General features: G+C 41.2%; 1 protein-coding gene across 9 annotated transcripts in view; it reads right to left on the bottom strand.

The window, feature by feature from the left end:
* Positions 1 to 21169, bottom strand: part of MYRIP (myosin VIIA and Rab interacting protein) — a 260265-nt gene that overhangs the window by 19522 nt on the left and 219574 nt on the right. For all 9 annotated transcript variants that reach the window (XR_014540110.1, XM_083577737.1, XM_083577732.1 and 6 more), the window contains 5 exons: positions 20773 to 20853; positions 18158 to 18310; positions 8164 to 8341; positions 4723 to 5369; positions 1889 to 2122 (listed from right to left, as the gene is read on the bottom strand). Coding sequence is in view for 8 of the 9 variants with exons in the window: in XM_083577737.1 (XP_083433863.1) it covers positions 1889 to 2122; positions 4723 to 5369; positions 8164 to 8341; positions 18158 to 18310; positions 20773 to 20853 (1293 nt within the window). In the remaining variant the exon portion in view is untranslated. The remainder of the gene's footprint in view (positions 1 to 1888; positions 2123 to 4722; positions 5370 to 8163; positions 8342 to 18157; positions 18311 to 20772; positions 20854 to 21169) is intronic.

The raw sequence follows: 21169 nt of genomic DNA, 5'->3' as shown, positions 1-21169 counted from the left end.
ACACAGTTGTAGGTATATCGTGGGCAGGAAGTAGAGTAGTTTTGTGGGTCTTCTCCATCTGCTTGTTACCCCCCCCCTCTCATTGTCACTTGCTGCCCCATTACAGTAATAAAAGTAATTAAAATGGAAGATCATTTAAAGGGTTCGCCTGCTGTTGTTTGAAATACTTGTTCGCTCATTAACACAGCAAATCAACTTTTATAGTGGATGAAATGCTCTCAACCAACTGAACAATTTATCACTAGACTATGTTGGATTAAAAAACCAGTATCTATGAAGGCAGTTTTTTGAAGTTTCTACAGCAAAAGAGGACTTTCTCTCTTAAGCGTAAAATGTAATAGGCAAAAGCTCATTCATGGTGAGGATGAAACACCTAACTTGAATACTTTGCAGTTAATCAAATTTTATAAAGTGAAGTACTTTCCATCACAACATCACACCAAAATGGTTTTTCAAATAAATAAGCTCAAGGTTAAGTAGTGTAGCAGCACAACTAGGCCTAAAAGATCACGATTTCAAATGAGCACTGCTTGCTTCAGTTGTCTGATTGTCATTAAGACCCTTTTTGTCACGTGTCAGAATTTCAGTTGCTGGGTGAGGTAACTGGATTTTCCACTGTTGCACCCAGTTTATGAAACAACCTCCTCAGAATGGTTTGGTTGGTGTCTCATTGCTCACTTTTAAGCAGGCACTAACAAGCTTATTATTTTCGCAAGCATTTTCAAGGAAAAAAGGTAAATCCTTGGTTTTGCTTTTCCGTTTCGCCTCTGTTGATTGCTGCCTTTTTGTTTGATTAGATAGATAGATGATAGATAGATAGATAGATAGATAGATAGATATTTAAAGTCACATTGAGTTGGTATTTAGCCTAGCAAGGTGAGTTACACATTTTAATAATAATAAAAATTAAATGATTAGCATTAGTATCTTAAAGCCAGAGTCGTTCCAACCTCTATGCAAACCATGTGCTAGTTTTGCAAACAAGCCAGGAATAAAAACAGAATTTTCATGTTTCATAAACTCTGGAGCAGGAAAGAGGAAACAGATCCATCTGTGCGGACTGCATGATGACAGGAACTTTATGAGTCATCTGTTCCAGAGTTGTTACTTGTTATCAGTCTTGGTAACTAATTAGTGACTAAACTTTAATAGCCAATTGAATGCTATTTGCTTAATCACACCAAATGATTTATCAAAGCTTGAATTTCTACAGATCATAGAGTTTACTCCTGTCATCTAACTGAATGAAGCTGCCACTTCTAAAACCACCACCATTTACCACTTAAAATATCTCTATGTTCTGCAGGAATGGAGATTGGAACAATATACTAATGGGAGTTCTATGTCTTATTTCATTCTTGTGCTTTTGTATACATACCTTTGAAGCACTGTACTGCCCAGATCGTTGAAATGAACCAGAAATGTATTTGTTTTCATCTATCTATCTATCTATCTATCTATCTATCTATCTATCTATCTATCATCTACCTATCATCTATCTATCTTTTAAAAAGAAATCTTTGGGAAAGGCTTCTATCCAAAAGAATGAACAAAGAGCACAAATCTGAACACAAATGTTCCCAATCGCCTTCTTGAGTTGAAGAATAATGTTGCCATCAAATGGGGACATCACCCAAAACACTGGCAACCACTCACCCAGTCATAACATGCTACTCATAGCAGCTACAAGGAAATGAGGCGGACACTTAACAATGTAATGCCGCCAGCCACATGGTGACTGCATATACATTGGCTAGGATGTGGATGCTGGCAAATCACAACTTGTACTCATGGCAACCGCCGCTTCTAGGCACACACAGCATGTCTCCTGCCCCAGTAGCATATTCACCCGTGTTTGCAAACCGTTCAACCACCAGGCACTACCTACCTTCTTTAGCTCCTCCTGAATGCATTTGCCACTGTCTTCTGAAGATAAGCACGATTTCTGGTTCTCAGATTCTGTTCTTGGCTCTGATACCTGTTCCTCTGAAGAGGTTTCCCTATTGTCACTCATTTTTGCAGCCAGTTCATATAACCTTGACTTCAGCTTTTCTTCCATAGGGTCTGCCTTGGTTTGATGGTCTTCACTGCTTATGTCAGTTTCTGATAAATCATCAGATGCCTTAAAGATTTATTTTTTTAAAAAAAAGAGGGACAAAGCAAATGCATCTCAAAGAGAAGAAAATCAAACTTATATACACACACAAAAAAAATTTAAAGCAGCTTTCAACAAGTTAACTGTGCAGACAGAGGCAAGACATGGTTTGTTCAGACTGCTAGGGAAATCTCTGCTCAAGCACTAAATCAAATTACTCTGAAAAAGGAAAGTATTGTCCTGTGGACTGTAGCTGTGCTAGTGTCAGAAATGCTTTTTATATAGCACCTTTTGACATCAGTGCAAGGAATGTCACCTGTCTGTGTCAGTGCTGTTTTGAATGTTCTGTTCTTTCAGAAAACTCTTTCACACACACCCCGAACAATTTTTGTCTTTGTAAAACTGTGAACGTCTTTCCTCCAGAGATAGAATGGTGCATTTCATAGAATCATAGAATTGTAGAGTTTGAAGGGATATGAACATTAAAAACAATCTATTCTCCTTGACTTCCCAAAGGGAATATATCTAATTAATTATTTCTTTAAAATTGCATGCTGCTTAATCACAGCCATCTCTAAGCAGTGTATGGGAGATCCAATACAGTAAGACTAAAAATGAGTTGAAACTATAAAATCAGAATTAAATTAAAATGCCTGTTGGAATAAAAAAATATTCAGCAAACACCGGAACGAAGTTCAAGAGGGAGAGGGGCTATCTGACCTCAAGTGGAAGGAAATCCCACAAAATTTGGCCCACATGCATGGCTTCAAGTCCTTCTGAGTTGCACTTTCATAGGAAAAATAACAAGTCAGAGAAATAAAAAGTTGTGATCTGAGTAGTGAGGGACACAAAGGAAAACCCCAAGACAGAATCAAGTCACCCAATAATGGCATCTGTTCATGGTACCTATGACTATTAATGTGAGGTTTTTATCTACATATAAAACTTTTCAAAAGTACATCATCTAATTTCACTCTCTTTCATTTAACTCTAGTAAGTGAAAAGTTACACCTGTTCCCAGCTGGACCAGCTAAAGTTATCGTCACATGAAAAGTTAATTTTTTTCTTAAAAAACCACCTCTTGAAATGTAATCTGAACTTTGACAAAATACACATTTGATTTACTAAATGGCTCTTGCCCGTTAGATGCTACATGAACAACCATCTTGTATGTGATATGAGATGCCAGCAGCTCTCTTAGCCTTGAGCATAGCAACATCCTAAGCACAAAGTGAAAAAAGCTCTGAATTGGCTTGCAGTTTAAAATTTGATTTCCCCGCAGTATATTAGCTAAAAGCACCATCTAGTGGAAGCTGGGGAATAAAAAAAATTGAGTGTCCTAATTGTAGCAATCTTGCTAATAGTCTAACGTGTAAAATAACTGATGAGGCCATTAGCTCAATATTGTTACTTACTAAGGAAAAGCTTTATTAAAATATGTGTGCCCGCTCCCTCCTCTCTCTCTTTAAACATAACAAGCCTTTTATGAATAATAGTAGAATGGACCGAAACTGTGCTTTGTAGTAAAATAAAATGCAGAATGGGTGTAATATTGTGAAGTATTAATGACATCCGATTTCCATACTATGCTTGCCTGTGGCTGGGTGGCTCATTGGAATATGTTGGCCCTGCTCCACTGTTAGCAGCAGACTATTTTAAATTAGTATACATTTAAATAACTTAAAGCAGCCTTGTTCTTACCCCCAGCCGAACACTCAAGAGCAACGATGGCTCTATGGGTAATGCTCTCCCCTCTGTCTCGTTTAGCCTCAAGGGGCTACAAAGTGCTGAACTAAATGTGCCATTGAATTTAATGGGCAGGCTTTTAAATTCCACATTTCATCAGTGGGAGTGGCTGAAAATTATCAGGATCACTGCAGGTAGGTATGCTAATACCAGATTCAGGGATTTTCCATAGGACCACAGCGCGGGGCAAAAGGGTTAAATCCCCCTCCTATTAGCTGCTATTCTGATAAGTGTCACCCACAAACACACACAGTTCATGCTGTCTGCATTAAACAAAACCTGCATGCAAAATACAAAGACTTTGAAAATCATATCAAGATTGGCATATCAGCTTGGCCATTCACCAAACTAAAGGCAGTGCCACACCAACCCACCCCCACATTCCCACTCTTCAAGCCATTAAATTTTACGATATGCCACATAGTCAGTTATATATGACAACATGGGTCACTTCTTTGTGATCAAGGTTACCAAAACCAGGGGGTGCCTCCTGTTTTCAGAGTAGTTTCCACAGCCTATGAGTGGCATTTGGGGAATGAGAATGAAGGTCAGAATCACTGTAAGTATGCAAGCCAAAATGGGCATTGTTACACAGCATGGCTGCAAATACGGTATTCATTGTATGTAGCACGACTACAAATACTGTACTCATTACTAGGGAGGCAATCCTTGAAGTTTATGTATCATATGGTTCCAAACCCTCCTGTACGGAAAAGTACCAGATTAACTTAGTTTATTTACTGCAATTGTCCTTGGCGCAATCCTGACCATGACATAAAACATGAGCAATGAGGATTAATACCGTGTTCTTGTGACTCTGAACAACAGAGATAGATTTGATACTTGCAGGCAATACATTGCATTAATTGAAGCCTAATTACCTGACTTGTGCTCAATTTCTTCATGTGCGATTTTGTGCGGTTTTTGCCTTTGCATAAATCCTCTGATTGAGTCTTGCCTTTTTTCCACCTCCTGGACCTCTTTTCCAAGTCATGATAGGCTTCTTCGCTCTCACTGCTATCTGAATAGTCTAAACTGGTAGCTTGTGGGTTAAAGTTCACATCTAGTTCCTCCTGGAATTGTGCTTTTTCCTCTCTGGGTTTACTGTTACAAGTTCTCCTCTGCATCCAAGGAAGACAGCTAGGCTCCCTAGCCTCCCTTGAAGAACTGACTGAGGATGTTTCAGAATCAGAGTACACTGCCTCAGCGTTGGTAAACAGCCCAGATGATGGGGAGGCCACAGGCTGGTACAGTTCATTGCCACACTCCCATTCAGCATTGCACTGAGAGCCAGCGTAATTTGACAGCTGCTTGGGTCTCTGTCGCAGCTTGTTCAAAGCCACGTTCCAGTCATAGTCGTCTTCGCTATCGGAGCCCATCTCATCATAAGCAGATACAACGCTGGATTCACTCTCCAAGGCTTTGAACACTTGGCTCTTTGGTTTGGCAAGCATTCGCGGGCGAGGCAAGTTGACGTTTTGCAGGGCCACCCAGTTTCCATCTGTGCTTTCCAAAACAGGGGGGAAAGCTAAGGAAACACAAGAGGAAAATACAATTCCATCATTATTGTGTTGCATTACCCTAAGACATTCTACCATACCTGGGTCTGCTGTGTCACCACAATAAAAGATTTGCACAGTATTTCATGTCACAGATCTTGGGTGGGAATAACAGACACTTGCAAGAGGCTTGAATCCACGGTCTCATGATAAGGTAATGAGGAGTGGACCAATCAGGGTTTGACCCAATGCATCTGAATTTGTTAGAAATTGTTTAGGGCAGGCACCCCCCAAACATGGCCCTCCAGATGTTTTGGGACTACAGCTCCCATCACCCCTAGCTAACAGGACCAGTGGTCAGGGATGATGGAAATTGTAGTCCCAAAACATCTGGAGGGCCATGTTTGGGGGGTGCCTGGTTTAGAGGGCAAGGGACATAAGCAGATCAAATCCCATCTATCAATATAGTTAGTGGCATATTTAAGTTTTAAGTTATATTAGTGCTGACAGCAAACATATTTCAGTGCATATAAGCACTGCACATGTGCTGGGATCTGTGATTTAAAAAAGGCTTCCTGGAATGTGTGCGTGAAGTATCACAAATGTTTGTGATTGGCACTCACACTTCTTTTTGCCCAGCTGTTCCTGCTGACAGTGCTGACTCTATGCAAGGTGCCCATTCATAAAAGGATGCACCACTGATTTGCATTATGTATGCAGAAAATTAATTTCAGGCATGGAGGACCATTGCTTGATCAGGTGATATTCATTATTGCAATTGTACAAAAAGCAATATGCTGAAAATACACACACTTTCTAGCACACTGTAAGAAAATCTGTTGTATAGTGTCACTTTATAAGAACCAACCATCTGGGCTGCAGTTTCATATTGCCATAAATGACTTTCCAAGTGGACAGATTAGATGGCCTTGAAAATACTAAAGCTAGAAGCTTTATCTGTCCAAGCCTTAAATAGCCTTATTATGTGCATATTCAGCTAAATGTAGCGATTTTATGTTTTGTTGGGTGAAAGCATGGGCCCCCAGTAGTTTAATGACCATAAATAAGTTCCTGAAACTTGAGATAATTTCACTTGCAGCATTATCTGTTCAGCACAGCATATTAATAGATAAAATCTACAATATAGTAGCGACAAGGATTGTGGGAAGGCTGGAGCAAAACACGGCTAAAATCAGGGAAAGCACAAAATGTGAATAAGCAGAACTGTCAAGTTCTTATTTAAATTACCACAGCCTATTTATGCTTGCAAATTGCTGCTTATGTCAAAGACACCGTGAAACGCCTTGGGAGATAATTCCTTCATGCTAAAGAGGTCAAGGTCTTTCCCAAGACTGAGTCTTTTGAAGTATTCAGTGCTTGACTAGTGAAGTTCACATAAGCATCATCTGCCAGTGCTTATTCAAGCGACCTCACACAAAATGTGTGCACAAATTACCTTCTTGGGTTTCTGGAAAAGCTGCCTGGTGGCTTCTGTCACCAGTGCATTAGGTAGCCAGTTAAGAAAAACTATCATTAGCTACAGCTGTCCTGATTCAGCCAGGGTCATGCATGCTTGGAAACTGCCTTTCATGGATTTATCTTTAGCTGGATAAGGAGCTAAGTGTGTAAAACATAAGGCAGGCGCCTATAATATTAACATTTAAACTGATCTCTTCACTCAGTCTTTTGCTGAGGGGTGATCCATCTATGTTTATGTATAATAATAATAATAATAATAATAATAATAATAATAATAATAATAAATTTTATTTATATCCCGCCCTCCCCAGCCGAAGCCGGGCTCAGGGCGGCTAACAACAATCAAATAATCAAACAATCAAATAAACCAACATTCTAAAAGTATTTCATTATAAAAATTAATTAAAATCAAGTTGATGGCAACCATTAAGCAAAATTCTGTGCAGGTTGCCAGAGGAGGGAGTCAGGCTGCGCCCTGACCAAAGGCCTGGTGGAACAACTCTGTCTTGCAGGCCCTGCGGAAAGATGTCAGGTCCCGCAGGGCCCTAGTCTCTTGTGACAGACCGTTCCACCAGATTGGAGCCGCAGCCGAGAAGGCCCTGGCTCTAGTTGAGGCCAGCCTAACCTCTCTGAGGCCTGGGACTTTCAGGATGTTTTTATTTGCAGACCGTAGGTTTCTTTGTGGGGCATACCAGCTTTGTGGGGTATAAAGCTGATCCACTGAATTGTGATATATTTTGTACTTAGAAATGTAATTTTACTGTTGATTTTTTTGTTATGCTATTCACCACCATTTTTTAAATTTTTATTAGAATCATATGTTTGCGTCTATGGCAAGAGGTCAGATACCTCTTCTTATATAGACTACAGGTTCTGATTGTCCAAAATTGGTTCATATAACATGGTAGGCCAAGCTACACCTTGGTAAGGCTTTGTAAATGTGCAGGTTCCCAGAGAAAAGCTCTCGGCCATCTTTTTTCTCTTTTACATCTTTTACAGCTCTTTTTACTGTTACACCAAGCTAAGGTTTTGCCTTGGCACGTGGTTGCATGTTTGCACAGTCTTTGCTATGCCAAAGTTTGGCTTCCTGTGTCGTGTGAAATAGGCCAGTGAGTCAGAATCTTTAGCCAAATTACTATATTTTTTCTTCCTAAACAAAGATAGGTGGTTATTATGAGCAGAAGTTTCAAGAGCAACAGCCTATTCAGTCAGTTTGTGGGTGACTGTTCCTTTATTGTACCCCTTTAAGAAGTTATTCTTTTGGTTTCAGCCTAAAACCTTAGGGAGAAGTAGCTACTTTCACACAGAACACAGAAATGTTATGCAGGCATCCCAGTCCTTTACTTGGTTCGTTTAGTTGGTCCGCGCTCTTCCAGCTGGGCAATGCAGAAAGCCTGTCCTCTTTCTGCTTTCCGCTCGGGCCTTTGGGTTGTCTCCAGAGAGATTCGGGCACAGAAGATGCACGGTCCCTGTCTCTGCATGATGCGTCTTCGTTGGTCAGAGAGAATGCAGACTGAGACCGCTGTTAGGGGGAAATATGGAGAACGGTATATTTAGCAGAAGGCAGCTATGGAGATGTTAAATGTTAGTTACTTGCAAGAGCAGCACTGAGAAAAGTGCAAATCACTGAAGGGAAAGAGAACAGAATTTCGTTACTTCCGTATCAAGAGGTAAACTCTTTAATCCTTCCATTGCTAATTCCTTTTCAGAAATGCATGTGAGTTAATTACTAAAGTCATGTCATTATATATGGAATAGTAATTAACAGAAAACAAACCGACAAGATAACTAAACTTATTTCAGGACTGTACTGCTTTATGCTTTCCCAAACAGATAGAAGACATCCCTCCCCTTGACATGGCCTCTGTGTTGCTGCTTTCTATTTCAGTATTTTCTAATGAAGTAGTTGTTCATTCTGATCATAATCAGCATACACAACCTTTTCCTATCTTCCCTTTCATCCCCATAAGGTGAATAAAATTGAGACTTCCTATTCCATAACAACAACAACTATATTATTATTTACACCCCATCCATCTGACTGGGTTGCCCCAGCCACTCTGGAAATCTTCCAACACATATTAAAACATAATAAAACATTAAGTATTAAAAAAAATTCTGTATATGGGGCTGCCTTCAGATGTCTTCGAAAAGTTGTAGAGTTACTTATCTCCATGGCTTGGGGGAGGGGGGTCACATAACTCCATACCCTCCAACATTTTCCCAATGAAAATAGGGACGTCCTAAGGAAAAGCGGGACATTCTGGGATCAAATCAGAAACCAGGATGGGTTCTGTAAATCTGAAACTGTCCCTAGGGACAATTGGAGGGTCTGGATTTCAGCACAAGAGCACTCCCCCCCCCCCCCCGTGGTAGGTAAAAGTTCTTAAAGAAAGAAGGAAGCTATACAAAACTGAAAGGAAAGCAATTATATTTGCCATGCTCAAAATGATTATGTCAGCATTTGAATGCAAAGAAATTGTCAGAAGCAGCTGAATATTATTTTCCTGCCAAATCAACCCGCATCGCTCCCCACCCCCACCCCCGCCACAATCTCTCCACAATTCCATTTACTCCATGTTCCTGGAGAGATTTAGACGAGATGGTGCTGATTGCATCCTCAAAAAGCCCTTGTAAGGCTATTTCTCACTGCTGATGTCAGTTTTGCTTGGGGGTTTAGGCCAGATAATCAGATTGTGTTTTATTCTGATAACCCACAGGGTAATTGAAATTGTTAAAAGTCAGAATCACTGGTGCAAGCACTAGTAAGTGAGAAAGCAGTAGACATAAAGGAAAGCAATCAATCATGTTCAATATACTGTAGGAAGAAAATAGAAGGAGGGGAAAGGGCTGAATTTGCTAGAGAGGCATTACAGCGTGAGGCATTCAGACCTCTTAAAAGGTAGGCATTTAGCTACAACATTTGACTTCTGAGAGTGCTCTTTTGCTGTCAGCGCAGGGGGGGTTGGTTATTTCGAAGTCTTATTCAGACAATCATTTAATGTGAGGCAGTTAACTGCTAATTACTTTCATTCTGCCCAGAAGACTATCTGAAGCTCTCATTCAATGGGTGGTTTGCTCATTGAGGAACCTACGCAAATTTTCAAATTTTATCTTGGGGGTAGGGGAATGTTGTTGCCAATCCCACTGGCCATTGAACCAAGTGGGTTTTGACCATACACAATTTTGGCTTTAAGCATGATTCCCTGAAACTTAACCCATGTGTATGTTGCAGGCTTACTGTATCAGACGACTTGGTGTGGGGGGGGGGGAGAGGGGTTTAATGGACTGGAGTGGCTAGAACTCTGAACAGGAGACACCCCTCCACTGCAACATTTTGTGGTAGGTCAAACTTATCCCATAAGTATGCCTGAAATGTTATGTGTGCACAGCTGTGAGCAAGTTTCATTGAACTTAGTGACAATTACTTCTGAGTAACCATGCACAGGATCACAGGATAAGTTTGTGAAAAAAGGCGAGGAAAGTGATAAAGCTACATTTTGGTGGTAGTGGCAATGGTGGGCTTTGGTTAAGTCAACAACAACAACAACAAAACAACCAGTAATAAATATAATATCTAAACCCAATAAAGCACTGTAATAAAGTTAAGCAATTTTGGTAGCATAAAGTTACATTTGACATTGAAGCAAGTTAGTTCTTGCTGAGCTACTGAATAACATTTCCCCATAACAATGCCTCTGTAAAAGAACAGAGACACTGTTTAATTAAAATTGAACACTTTTGAAAGCAGCATAGGGTATTATTGGGAGAGACTGATTCTCCAATGACACCACACACCCACCTCAGTGGCTATGGGCCCTGCAGAGATACCTGATTGCTTGGGGCAGTTACAAGACATCTGCAGAAATGCAGTTGGTGAATAGTGACAGTAGGTGAACGTGAAAGAAACGGAGGTTAACGATTGTCGGAGGGTAACCGAGATACATTTCTATTAGTTCTGACACCCTGGATAGCCAGAGGCCACACAATCATGAGCAAACTGCCTCCAGGTGACCTAATGTAAAGCGCAGGCCAATTGAAGCTGCTCTTGTGCAATTAAATGCTGCATTTGGGAAATGCCAGTTAACATTATCTCTGCCGCACCTCATTCTGCAGCCCCCCAGAGAAGGTTGCAACTTAAGCCAGCTAAACCCGCCAGGGATTTTCAGTGCAAGTAGCCTTCAAGGTGCATTTCTCTGTGCCCTCACAGAATACGTAACCCCCAGGAAACTTTAAGCTTGAAAATGTAAGGTATTAGGATGGCTGGCGCTGAAAAGCTAATGCTAAAATTAGGCCTCCGTCAGCTGGCAACAGGGGAAAACAATTAAGCATTTATTTTAAGGTTCCAGTGTGCCTGCTTCACTTCATTTTTGACCAGTTTTGAGTATATATCATGGATTTTATCCAATGGTGTCCCTCTGCTGGCCGAAGAGTCTTCGATCTAGCGGAGACTCCCATAGGTGGTATGGGGACGGAGGCTATTTTTGCCAATTCAGCCCCTCCCCACAAGCTTCCTGCACGATCTGCCATGTTATTCCTCAACGTTTCGGAACAGTCTTTAAGGGGGTGATGGGGGGCTGCTAGAGGGGAGGGGCACATTCCTTGCTTGTTCTACTTGCCCATTGTTTGAAAATTGTTTCAAGCAAATAAAAGTCTACATAGTGCAATAAAGATCTAGCAAAAACAGATTATCTGAAGATCAGTCTAAACCACAGCCTCTTTATAGTTTATATAACAAACTGTAAGATGCAGTATGTTTGTCTGTTTCAGCAACAACAACAAAAAAAGAACTACTGCTATATCTGCAGTACTGCTATTCTTGGCAGAATTACAATTTAAGATATTTTTTAAGTCAGGAAGTACATTACTTATATATCTGCAGGAAATATTTTCTAAATTTGTAAGGAAACTAAAGTACCGTATTATCTACCCACAAACTACTCTGCAAACAATTTCCTCTCAATTCATTTATTCAGTGTTCATTGCAGTGAAAAGCTACCTCAGCAGGTGGCAGCAGAAGCAAATAAATTACTTTCCTCCCCACCCAGCCATGCAAGCTATTTATAATCTATGCCAGCCGTGTCACAGTGGACCTGCCCAAGACAAAAAAGAAAAAGAAAGTAAAAATACTTTGAGTATTGCTAGACGAAAATAAGGTGAAACAAGTAGACAAACATTATTAGGCAACCATTTGTGCATTTGACTACTGCTAGGAATGGAATGGGACGCGGGTGGCGCTGTGGTCTAAACCACAGAGCCTAGGGCTTGCCGATCGGAAGGCCAGCGGTTCGAATCCCTGCGACAGAGTGAGCTCCCGTTGCTCAGTCCCTGGTCCTGCCAACCTAGCAGTTTGAAAACACGTCAAAGTGCAAGTAGATAAATAGGTACCACTGCAGCAGGAAGGTAAACGGCATTTCCATGCACTGCTCTGGTTCGCCAGAAGCAGCTTAGTCATGCTGGCCACATGACCCAGAAGCTGTCTGCGGACAAACGCCGGCTCCCTCGGCCAGTAAAGCGAGATGAGCACCGCAACCCCAGAGTCGTCCGCCTTCTGGACCTAATGGTCAGGGTTCCCTTTACCTTTACCTTTTAGGAATGGAATATCTATTCTGGTTTCGCTCTCATTCTCATTTCTCCAATCTTGCATTCAGTCCTCCTGAAAATTCATCAGTACACCAGTACATAGAATCATAGCCTTGGAAGGGAACCTGAGGGTCATTCAGCCCAGTCTCTTCTTTTGCCCAACATGGGGCTCAAACCCACGACCCTGAGACTAAGAGTCTCGTGCTCTAGTGACTGAGAAGTGGCTAGAACTTTGTCCTAGACCATGACACAGCTCCATTAGAGAATCATCAATAGCACCACTGCCCCCTAAGGAGAACTGAGGGCTTCAGAAAGAGAAGGACTACCCTAGGTCCAAATGACTGCAAAAATTATGGGTACTGAAAATGAACGTTGAAGGATACTTCCAGGCACTTGTAACATATTTTAATATGAATCATTGTACCTAAAAGCTGGCAGGGGCTGATGGCAGCTGCAGTCTAACAACATCTATAATAATAATGATAGTAAATATTGAGGATATCACTTTAACTACCTTTGCAATAAATGTTTCTCATCTCAGTACTTCAATCTGACTTCCAACAAGGCAATCAGGCAATATATTTTTAGCTCATTAAACAGGTACAAGATACTCCAAATGCATATAATTACAAAGTGGCACATGCATAACCTGATGCTATTAGAGCGAAATTCGTTTTGCACATCTAATGTATTATTATCAGTACTTTTCTTTTGGTAAAATTTAGCAATATGTTTCCTGTTTTACTGTTAAACATGAGCAATTCCTCTTAAATGCAAGAACGTAGAACCCTCCTAGCTTTGAGTAAACACTTTGGCACAGACTGATAGTTCAACTTAGCTTCCACTGAAATACATTGGACTTCAAATATTTGATTGTGATGAGACTTAAACTCAACTTAGTCTGGATCCAGCCCCATGTAATCATCACTTTTTCTATGAGGAAAGCAGGAGAGACTAGGTAAAAAGGTAAAGGTAAAGGACCCCTGGACGGTTAAGTCCAGTCAGAGGTGACTATGCAGCACTCAGTGGTACCTATTTATCTACATGCACTGGCGTGCTTTCGAACTGCTAGGTTGGCAGGAGCTGGGACAGAGCAACGGGAGCTCACTCCATTGTGGGTATTCAAACTGCCAACCTTCTGATTGGCAAGCCCAAGAGGCTCAGTGGTTTAGGAGAAACTAGCACCGCCCCCAGACACATTAATCTCCCTGTTAATAAAAGCATGAGTTGGGGCAATGATGAAATGCACACTGCATGGATGAGGCGGACGATACATTCCATTTCTTCATGATCTATGTCTTTGCAGCCCAAATGATATTGATTTCAAGTATTTCAAAATACATTCTATTCTGACACAGAAAATGTTATAGAAGAAGACTCCATTGAAGAGAAGAGATCTGAAGAACAATTTCCCAGGCAGCAGTTTAGCACTCCTTTCTAGAGAATACTCTTTTTTTTAAAAAAACTTTTTCTTTATCTATAAACTCTGAAGCAGCAATGTTTAGCATTAGTGTAAATAGATCAGTTAAAAAATTAATAGCCTGGAATGCTGTACTAAAATATTGCATTTATATCACAGGTTTCCTCCAAGGAGCTCAACGTGGCACAAACATTTTATTTTCATACATTTTAATAGCAACATATTTGCCGCATTTTATCCACTTTTAATCTTATCGGTTAAAATTCTAATTCCATGGAAACCAAGCAAGGCTGAAACTAATAATGCTTTTAAAATGTGCATATATAACTGAAATATTACTTTCTATTTACAAATATTCACATCTGAATGCACAGCATGCACATTGTGAATTCAGGCTTTGCTGTGAATATTTGTTTCTGTTCCATAGTCAATGGCACTAAAATAGCCATTAATGTAAATGAACCTATTACTCAACAGAATTTTTCATGCTAAGTAAGTGTGCGATGTCAGGGTTAGAAGCACTGGAGCCTATGTGTGAAGTCACAGCTAATGAATATAGCTTGAACATCAAATGCTAATAAAGTTCTGGTAATGAACTCAGCATGTACTTATTTGTAAGCTAATAATTATTCATGGAAAAAATCTAATGGTATGTTCCCAATTGAAAATAAATGTGTGGAACAAATACATTGTTTATGGACAAGCATCTGCTTCAGGTCTGGTCTCTGCTTTTAAATGCAGGTGGACAGGTGTTCTTCTGCATAATATTATCTCATGCATATGGTATTACAACTCAAATCTGAAAATGCTTATTTGCTTAATTTTAAATCCTGCCCCCCAATAAACCCATGTACTATAATGTATCTGAGCACCCTGCAATTAAACTAAGATGATATTTAAGCCTACTTCTCTGTTGACATTAATCAGCTTACAACCAAGTAGTTCGGCTGAACTCATTTGTGGATTGTGATGCAAGGGCAGAATTAAACGCAGGCTTATTGGGGAGTTTTCCATTTCTGAACAGCACATTTGACGCTTTAATTGGCAGAGCGTTTTGAAGAGGACCGACTTCTCAGTGCGAATAGTGTGTAGCATTTTATACCTATGTACATAACCTCTCTCAACAGAAGACTGCTAAGTGCTTCTTAATGATGATTAGTTATGCTTTGCAAAACACCGAGGAATTGTGTTATTGAAATTATTTTGCAGTGGTAAATGGGGCAATTAAAATTTGGAATAATGACTGAACTGGTGAAATCCAGAAAAATTGGATGCTCCACGGTTGGCAAGACAGATGTTAAGATCACTTGATCTCAGTCATAAAAGTATACCATATTCACAGAAAGAAGTTGTCACCAGGTGTTCACTGGAGTACCACCTTCATAAGCAGGCCAAAACTTGACCTTATGCTCCAGTGAAACTAAATATCACACACCAGTTTGGCACATCCTTCAAATCAGAACTTCCCTTATTAACAATACTAGGTTTGCTTTTGTTTCCTCACTTGCTGTCCTCGGTTGTGCTTTTAAAAGTCCTTCAGTTTCCATTCTTGCTCCTTCCTGATGTGTTGCACTCAGAACAGCACCCATCACAGCTAATCAGAGCATATTCCCTGCTTCTTTGACAGAAAAAGCCTATAGGCTTCCTTTTTTAAAAATAAAAAATGCTTTTATGTGAACAACCGCACAAATGCACCAAACTAAAAATACCTTGCTAAATACTTCAGTACAGCAGGCTCCAGTTATCACAGATTTTTAATTAAGCCTTAAAAGTTTTAAGATCTCTGACAATGAGTGGAGATAACATGCTGTTTCACGGAAATAAATAAATACACACTGAAGCTTGAGTAGGAGAAACTGACAACATGCCTTGTTTCTTCTTTTGGCCTATGAAGATCAAGGCTTTCCCTGCAGATCACTGATTTTTCTCTGCCATGTTCCTACCATTTCACAACCTTCTGGCTTTCCATTAGCTGTTGCGTCTAAGGCAGTATTTCTCAAACTTGGGTCTCCAGCTGTTTTTGGACTACAACTCTCATCATCCCTAGCTAATAGGCCCAGTGGTCAGGGATGATGGGAACTGTAGTCCAAAACTGGAGACCCAAGTTTGGGAAACCCTGGTTTAAGGGCTCATCCAGACTTCCTTTTGTGCCACACTCCTAGACACAGATGCATACTTTCCCCCACCCCACATGACACTTTCCCTGTGAAAACCTGTTCTATACTGCTGAATCGGAGCAAACAGCAATCCACAGGAAATCCAAATTGCCATTTGTTCTGATTCAGAGTTAAAGAGCAAGTTTTCCTGAGGAAAGCAATGAAGCAAAAACAGGAAAGAGGGGGTGGGAGCTCAAGGTGGTGTACATCATTCTCTCACTCTTCATTTAATCCCTACAACAGCCCTGTAAGGTAGGTTATGCTGAGAGGCACTGACAGGCCCAAGGTCACCCAGTGAACTTCATGACTGAGTGGGGATTTAAACCCTGATTTCTCAGGTCCTAGTCTGACATTTTACCACTATATTACACTGGCTCTTTTTATTTCTCTCCTTATGGAATTGTACAGGTGGCAGGGACTATGGCGGTCATCTAGTCCAATGACTTGCAATGCAGGGATTGTTTTGCCCAACGTGGGGCTCGAACCCTCAACCCTGAGCTCCAGATGTCCAACCAACTGAGCTATCCCACATAACATTTATACCATGGGCTACTTAACAAGAGGGTTCTAGACAGAAGGAATAAACGGTCTCCATCGAACGTGCAAATCCACATGCACGGAACAAAGTTCTGTAGAACTATGTGGCAGCAAGTCCCATTTACATGAGAAAAAGCAAATGCTTAGGATCTTTTGCTTGAAATCACAAGTGGGGAGACTTTTGTCGTACCCCTATGCTGTTTGTGGGCTTCCCGCGAGCACTTGCTTAGACACTGTGAGAACAAGATACTGGACTAGATGGACTTTGGGCCAGCAGAGCACTTTTCATGTTCCTATGCTAGTTTTATAAAAAGTGAAAAGAAAGAACATCCACACCCCTAACATTTATTCTTAAGATAAGCCTTCAGTGCCCTCTGAGCCACCCTCTGAACATTTTACCAAAATTCTTCCACCAGTCTCCCCGTTCTGCGGAAAGATTGCTTTTCACCCCTCCCTGCCATGAATGGCTGAAAGAGGCAGAAGTTATCAGAACAGCTGTACTTTGGTCTTGCTATGTTCAAAGGAGTCTATACAATTATAGTGGTACTTTGGGTTACATACGCTTCAGGTTACAGACTCCGCTAACCCAGAAATAGTACCTCGGGTTAAGAACTTTGTTTCAGGATGAGAACAGAAATCCTGCGGCGGCGTGGCAGCAGGTGGAGGCCCCATTAGCTAAAGTGGTGCTTCAGGTTAAGAACAGTTTCAGGTTAAGAACGGACCTCTGGAACAAATTAAGTACGTAACCAGAGGTACCACTGTATCTGCTAGAGATAATAACGTTACTGAAATCTCCACATAGCGCACCATGTTCTGTGGCATTGCTGTGGTATAACCAGTTTATAAGACAAACTTGTGCTCTGCTGAAGAAAGGGTCAATTGCATTCTCAGTTTGGAGAAGGAAACATGGGTTATACATTTTGTCATTTATAAATAAACATGAGGAACTGTGAAAGTATTCAGTCATTATTATTATTATTTTTGTCAACGTAAAATACACCACAAAAGACTTCCTTTTATTTTGCTTTTCCCTTGCCAATCCTGCATCACATCACACTTTACTGCTGTTTGTCAGATTTTCTGCAACAGTCTAGCAGGCTATAAAGGCTTTATGCTGAGAAAAGAACCCAGGGGATGTGGGAACAGTCTTAAATATAACATGATATATAAGTGGCTGTTAAATTTACCTGGGGAAAGACAGCAAAGAAGCAATTTTAAAAGCCAGCATTTTAAATTGAATGTTGAACTGACACCTTAAGTTCTGAGAAAAGGGACTGCAACAACACATCAGCTCGCAAAGTGGAAGTGCTTTACACTAAGCCTCACTGTTCTCAAAGCCAAATTGAGGCTTGATGCCAGTAAAAATCTATATCCTCAGCTACGAACACAAAGGCTCCCAATGCTGCCCGACTTTCCTTGCCATTAAGTACTCCTGTCCAATTCTGTTGTTTCCAGTGGTTTGACTCTTGGTTTATGAGCAAAATCAGGACCCAGTTCACTACCCTTTGTACGAAACAGCTCTTAAGTTCGGATGCCAGCTTCCTATTACTTGACATCCCAGCATCCATGTACCTTCCTTGTTCCTATGTATCAGTTTTCAAGCAGCTGAAGAAAGTGTGATGGGTCAGATCTGGTAGCTCACCCATAATGTGTACGATCCCCTGCGACTCCCCGGGAAAGTCAGCATGCTCTGATCTGACACAGTAGCAGATGTGAGGCCGCTGCTGCTCCTGGACTGCGGCCATTCGAAACCAGCTTCCACCTGCTCACGTTTGGTTTTCTGCTTCCTTATGATCTGCAGCACGTCGAAAAGGAAACAAGGAAGGGTTCAGTGCAGAGCATTGCCACGGGAGCCATACCAAACTGATTTGGGACTGAGTCATCAAGATGTGAGACAGAAGCCTTAACATGGCTTCTTCTTTTCCTCTAGCTCCTGAAAGGTTGATGTTTGGGCAGGTTGTGTGCAGTTCTGTTATCTGAATTCACTGTACTTATAAAAAGCCCAAGAGTGAATCATAACAACAAGGTGTGTGTACACACAGACACATACACGAGTACTTCTATTTGCATTGAAAAATCTTATCCTTCTAGAAATTAACCTCACAGTGCATATAGAGAATTAGCAAAACATAGGAAGTGGGCTAAGACATTATGTGCTCATTATGTGCAATGTCTGTGCAGTCTTAGAGCTTTTCCACACCTGTCCCATGCCTAGAAAGTCTGGGTTCTGTTTGCCCAACCGCTTTCCCCAGGAAAACCTGCTCTTTACTGCTGAATTGGAGCAAACATCAATCCATGGGAAACCCAATTGACATTTGCTCCAATTCAGCAGGAAAGAGAGGGTTTTCCCTGGGGGAAAGCAGAGGGACAAGCAGAAGTGTGGACAAGCCCTTAGCCACTAAAGCAGATCTAGTAGAGGCATTTTAAAGAAGTATTAAAGGTACTGAAGTTACGTGAATGATATAAATAAGGGAGGGCTATTAGCACAGCATGTTCAGTGCTTTTCTCTGGCCCTAGCTTAGCAGACCTACAGCACTTCAGTTTAATAGAGATCATGCTGTTCTATGACATATTACATTTTACCTGGAGAACGAAGAAGCAGTTTAAGAAACTGGTATTTCCCCCATGCTTTCTCTTGTTAAGAGAAGACTTGTTTTCACATGCAACAAAGAGGCATATCCCTCTGCTGAGTGGTACATTTCTCACTGGGTTTCATTTATACTGCCTTACTAAATCCAAGTGCATGTTGATCTACACAGCTATAAGCCCTTACTGCAATGCAGCACTGATTTCATATATAGAACCAAACAGCCCATGAAGAGGTTAGGGAAACACAGCAAAATACACTCTGAACTAATAATACGTTCTAGCAAACAGAGGGATCCTACAGTATGAAATAAACTGGTTGTCCCCAGTGTAAACGACAAGAGAGGGAAATAGTTTTTTTACTATCAGAACACGGGGGTGAAAGTAATCAAAAGGATACACCAATGTGCAAAAAAACAACCCACAAGCACCACCACCAAACCATTGGGCAGACTAATGGGGTGAGGTGGGGAAAACCCTTGTTTGCCCAACAAATAACACAATGTACCCCCTCCTTCTGAGTCGTGTAAAGTTCTGAGCAAAAGCTATTCTTTACACTGTAGTTTACTATGTAAAGGGGATTTCCATTAGAGGAGAGAGAGCTATGGAGTTGCTACAGAATTCTATTTATTCTGACTACTGCAGTTGTAAGTAGTCAGGCTTACGACAGGGAAAGCAACCCCTAGAACCACCACATGGCTTGCTGGAACCGAACCTTGCTGTAAGGAGGCATGGACCACCCCTTAACCCACTCAGCCAGTCCCCCACTGGCCTTTTTAATGAGCCAGGAAGGACAAAGATCTAGCATGCCTTTGGTAGCTCTCATATTTCCAGGGATCTGGTCCACATCCTTGGGCTGTGCAAATTGGGGAAAAAGACCCATCCATTATCATGGGACAAGCAGGGGCCAAAGTTACATCCACTTGACCAGCGTCAAGTATCACATCCAAGTCGGAATGGATCCGAGCGATTTTGTCAGCAAAGTGCTGAGCAAATTGTTCAAAGTGGGCTGTCGAGTAGTCACATTTCTCATCCAGAGTATAAAAGACCCCTGACCACTCAAAACAGCTCTGCTGGATGGCTGCTTGCTGATGCAACGGAGGCAGAGAAAAATGTTGAGTTTTTTGTTTTTGCTGCCTGCACTGCCACAGAGTAGGTCTTCAAGTAGGCTCCAGCCTGTGTTCAGGCAGACTTGTCCCAAGTATTCTGCCACTGTGGATCAAATTATGAGTTACATTAATTGCATGGCTAGGAGCCACGTTAGGGGTTTTTAGAAATGTAATCCAACCTATTGGGTGGGGGCAATTTTCACTGGGACACCAGCGTGTGGGAAGTGTAGCTTAACCATTCTTTCTGAAGCTGTGATCCTAATGAAAGTTGCCACGAAGCTAGAGTTAGGGCCAATGGGAGCCCCCCTAAGCTAACTTTAGACAGGTGGGGTGCTTTTTTGTTGGGATCATGGCTAAAGAGGCAAGTGTCAAACTCACTTCCCCATGCATTGTTGCCCTGATGAAAACTTCCACCCTCCATGCCTAGGATTACATTAAAAAAAAAAAAATGCTGGCACGAGGGCTAGAAAATTCTACAAACATACCGATAACTGTTCAAAAGTTTCTATACGTTATCATTCCTAGTAGTCAAATCACCTAGTAGCGAAGTCTTGAGTCATACCTTCTGGACAATGGTGGTAGCAAGCTCTTCTATCAGCTCCTCCTTATGGTCCCGTAAGTAACAAGCTTCATTCTGTTTGTCCTGCACAAAAGGCATGCACGGGTAAGGACTGCATAAAGCAACTCTAAAAATGCACAGAATGCCAATGAAGAAAAAACTGACAGCTGTTGACAAAGCTCAGAAACACCATGGCCCTTCTACTTTGCTCCTTTCATTAATTTCTGTGTGGTTAGAACTTAGGAGGACTAATTTTAATAGCCTCTGGAAAGGTTACAGGGAGTGGACCGACCGCTTTCATACTCTGGTCTTCCCAAATGTTTCTGGCTAGGTGTCGCAGGAAAGATGACAACGGACTAGATCAGCCTTTGGTTTGATCGAAGATGATGCTATCACTTGG

Source organism: Podarcis filfolensis (assembly GCF_964270895.1).
Source record: "Podarcis filfolensis genome assembly, chromosome: 12".
In the NCBI taxonomy this organism is placed as follows: Eukaryota; Metazoa; Chordata; class Lepidosauria; order Squamata; family Lacertidae; genus Podarcis; species Podarcis filfolensis.
Note: the sequence above shows the minus strand (reverse complement) of the source record. Positions and strands in the feature narration are given on the sequence as shown.